General features: G+C 48.7%; 1 protein-coding gene across 1 annotated transcript in view; it reads left to right on the top strand.

Moving 5' to 3' along the window:
- The first annotated feature begins 1919 nt into the window (after nt 1–1919).
- The window catches only part of TP53RK (TP53 regulating kinase), a 1347-nt gene continuing 870 nt past the window's right edge, over nt 1920–2396 (top strand). The window contains exon 1 of the mRNA XM_018572086.1: nt 1920–2173. Within this exon, the coding sequence (XP_018427588.1) occupies nt 1939–2173 (235 nt within the window). The 5' untranslated portion in view covers nt 1920–1938. The remainder of the gene's footprint in view (nt 2174–2396) is intronic.

Here is a 2396-nt window from a genome sequence, read left to right on the forward strand (position 1 = left end):
TTATAATGTAGGGAGGTGGGGGGGGGGGGGGGCAATTTAAAGTGACGTTCCACCATTGCAGTCAAATTTATGAAACCCCCAACCATATCTGTGTTACGTGTTCATATTCACACCGCATATCTAGCATTATTATTTTGACAAATATATTTGGCTAGGTCTTTGTGCAGATTCCAGACTACACTGAGTAGTTAGAAAGTATATAATGGGGGTGGGCAGACTGAGGGACAGGGTAAGGGACAGAATGAAGGAAAAACTGAGGGACAGAGAGATGGACAGAGGGAGAGACTGAGGGACATACTGAGACTGAAGGACATAATGAGGGATAGGCTGAAGGTACAGCCCCATGGACAGGCTGATGGATGGGCTGATGAACAGACCGATGGACAAGCCTTCGGACAGATTGAGGGACAGACTGAAGGACAGACTAGGAGACAAAGAGAGGGACAGACTGACATAGGCTTTTCCCCATAGTTCTCCTTAGGGTAACGGGAGGACACAAACTAGCGTCCTCCCGTCACCCTAAGCTCAGTATATGGTGAGCTACGGCTCGTAGTATACTGAGACGCTGCAGCTGAAGCGGATCCCGACAATTATGTCTGGATCCGCCCAGCTGCGTGACTGACAGCTGGCTCTGCCTATCTAGAGGCAGAGCCAGCTGTACCCGCCCCCTCCCCCGTCCAATCCGCCAGTCAGCGCTGGAGGATCGGAGTGGGGAGGGGGGAATCCAGCCCCTCCCCTGTCACAGCTCTCTGCCCTGACGGGATCGAGAGGTGAGCGAACGCCGGTCTGTGTTCTCTCACCTCCCGATCTACTGAGCCGACCTGTGACAGTCTCATTGTCACAGGTCGGCTAGAACTATGAGGATGAGTGAAAAGCACCCCCCCTCATAGTTCTCCTTGAAATCTTTGTTGGACAGACAGTGTTTGAATCTAGTTTACAAATTATGTAGATTGACGTGTGCCAGCACAGTACAGACTAGGTTCATTGGAGAGAACATAACTTCCCAGCCCCCTCCTTTACATTATATGGGGTTGAAGACAGGCAGGATTTTAAGCAACTAAAAATGTAAGTAATGCCCCCTCACTTCCTGTCCTAGAGACACAACAGGAAAGGAGAGCAAATCTCCCTAAACCGACGGGAATCGCTGTTTTAGACCGTTGTCACCAGAATATTTGTCCCCACTGGATAACTCTCCCTCCCTTCTTGTTCTGGTGACAAATCTAACAGAGAGGATGAATCTCCCCAGCGGTTACACAGACAGATAGAAAATCTGAAGGGTCTCGACCCTTATTACTCCATGCAAAAAAAAAGGGGGTTCATGTAATTGTCTGTGTTGCATTGACACCCTGTAGTGCACATTTCATGCATTGCTGCTTTGCCATTTAATTTTGAATGCCACCCCGATGCACTATGGCAATGCACGTGTGTTATAATGCGCCTAAACGCACAATAGTGTGTTGTGTTACAAATTTTGTGACACTTATTTTTTTAGGGATGTTTTGCTGTCTTAACGCATTGCTTGTTAACATGCAACATAATGCACATTAACCAAAAATAGTACAAAGCCTGCGTGACTGAGGTATACGTGTTTAATACTTCTACAAACTGGTTGTTATGGTATACTGCAAACTATTACTCGCTATGTGATGTTATAAAATAATTGTTTATTTTCTTGCTGTATTGTGTGAGGATCTAATGTGATTTGGATGAACTCCATAGCGCTGCAGTAGACTACAGCGCAGCACACATTACTTATGCTCCCGGAACTTTATTTCACCTCCTCAGTTTCCGACCGGAACGCCTTTATTTATGCAACATTTAGACCCCCGAACTGCGCCGTCTGCTATTCTCCATTCAGTTAACGCTAAAACGTGGCGTAACGCGTTCGCTGAGAGTCCTTTCCTACGCCCCTTGCGGAAGACTGCCCGAGCTGGTGCCATGGCCTGCCAGGCGGAGAGTGACAGCCGGCGGAGGAGCCGGGAGTATCTGGAAGGACTGCAGCTGATAAAACAGGGCGCCGAGGCCCGGGTGTACCGGGGGAAGTTCCTGGGGAAGGCGGCGGTGGTGAAGGAGAGGTTCCCCAAAACCTACAGGCACCCCGCGCTAGACGAGAAGCTGACACACCGGAGGACAGCTCAGGAGGGGCGCGCCATACTGAGGTGCAGGAAGGCAGGTGAGACACAAGAGGGCGCTACGCCCTTTTCAATCCTATTCATTTGCATTGTGTGTATGGTAGAGGGTGCAGTAAGACATGTGAGCCACCAGAGGGCGCTGCGCCCTCTTCAATGTTATTGTGCGTATGGTAGAGGGTGCAGGAGGACATGTGAGCCACCAGAGGGCGCAGTAAATATTAAATATAATAATTAGTATTATTATTATTCTTGTTTATAAATAAA

The sequence above is a fragment of the Nanorana parkeri genome, unplaced genomic scaffold (assembly GCF_000935625.1).
Source record: "Nanorana parkeri isolate BGI_ZX_2015 unplaced genomic scaffold, ASM93562v1 scaffold1934, whole genome shotgun sequence".
NCBI lineage: Eukaryota > Metazoa > Chordata > Amphibia > Anura > Dicroglossidae > Nanorana > Nanorana parkeri.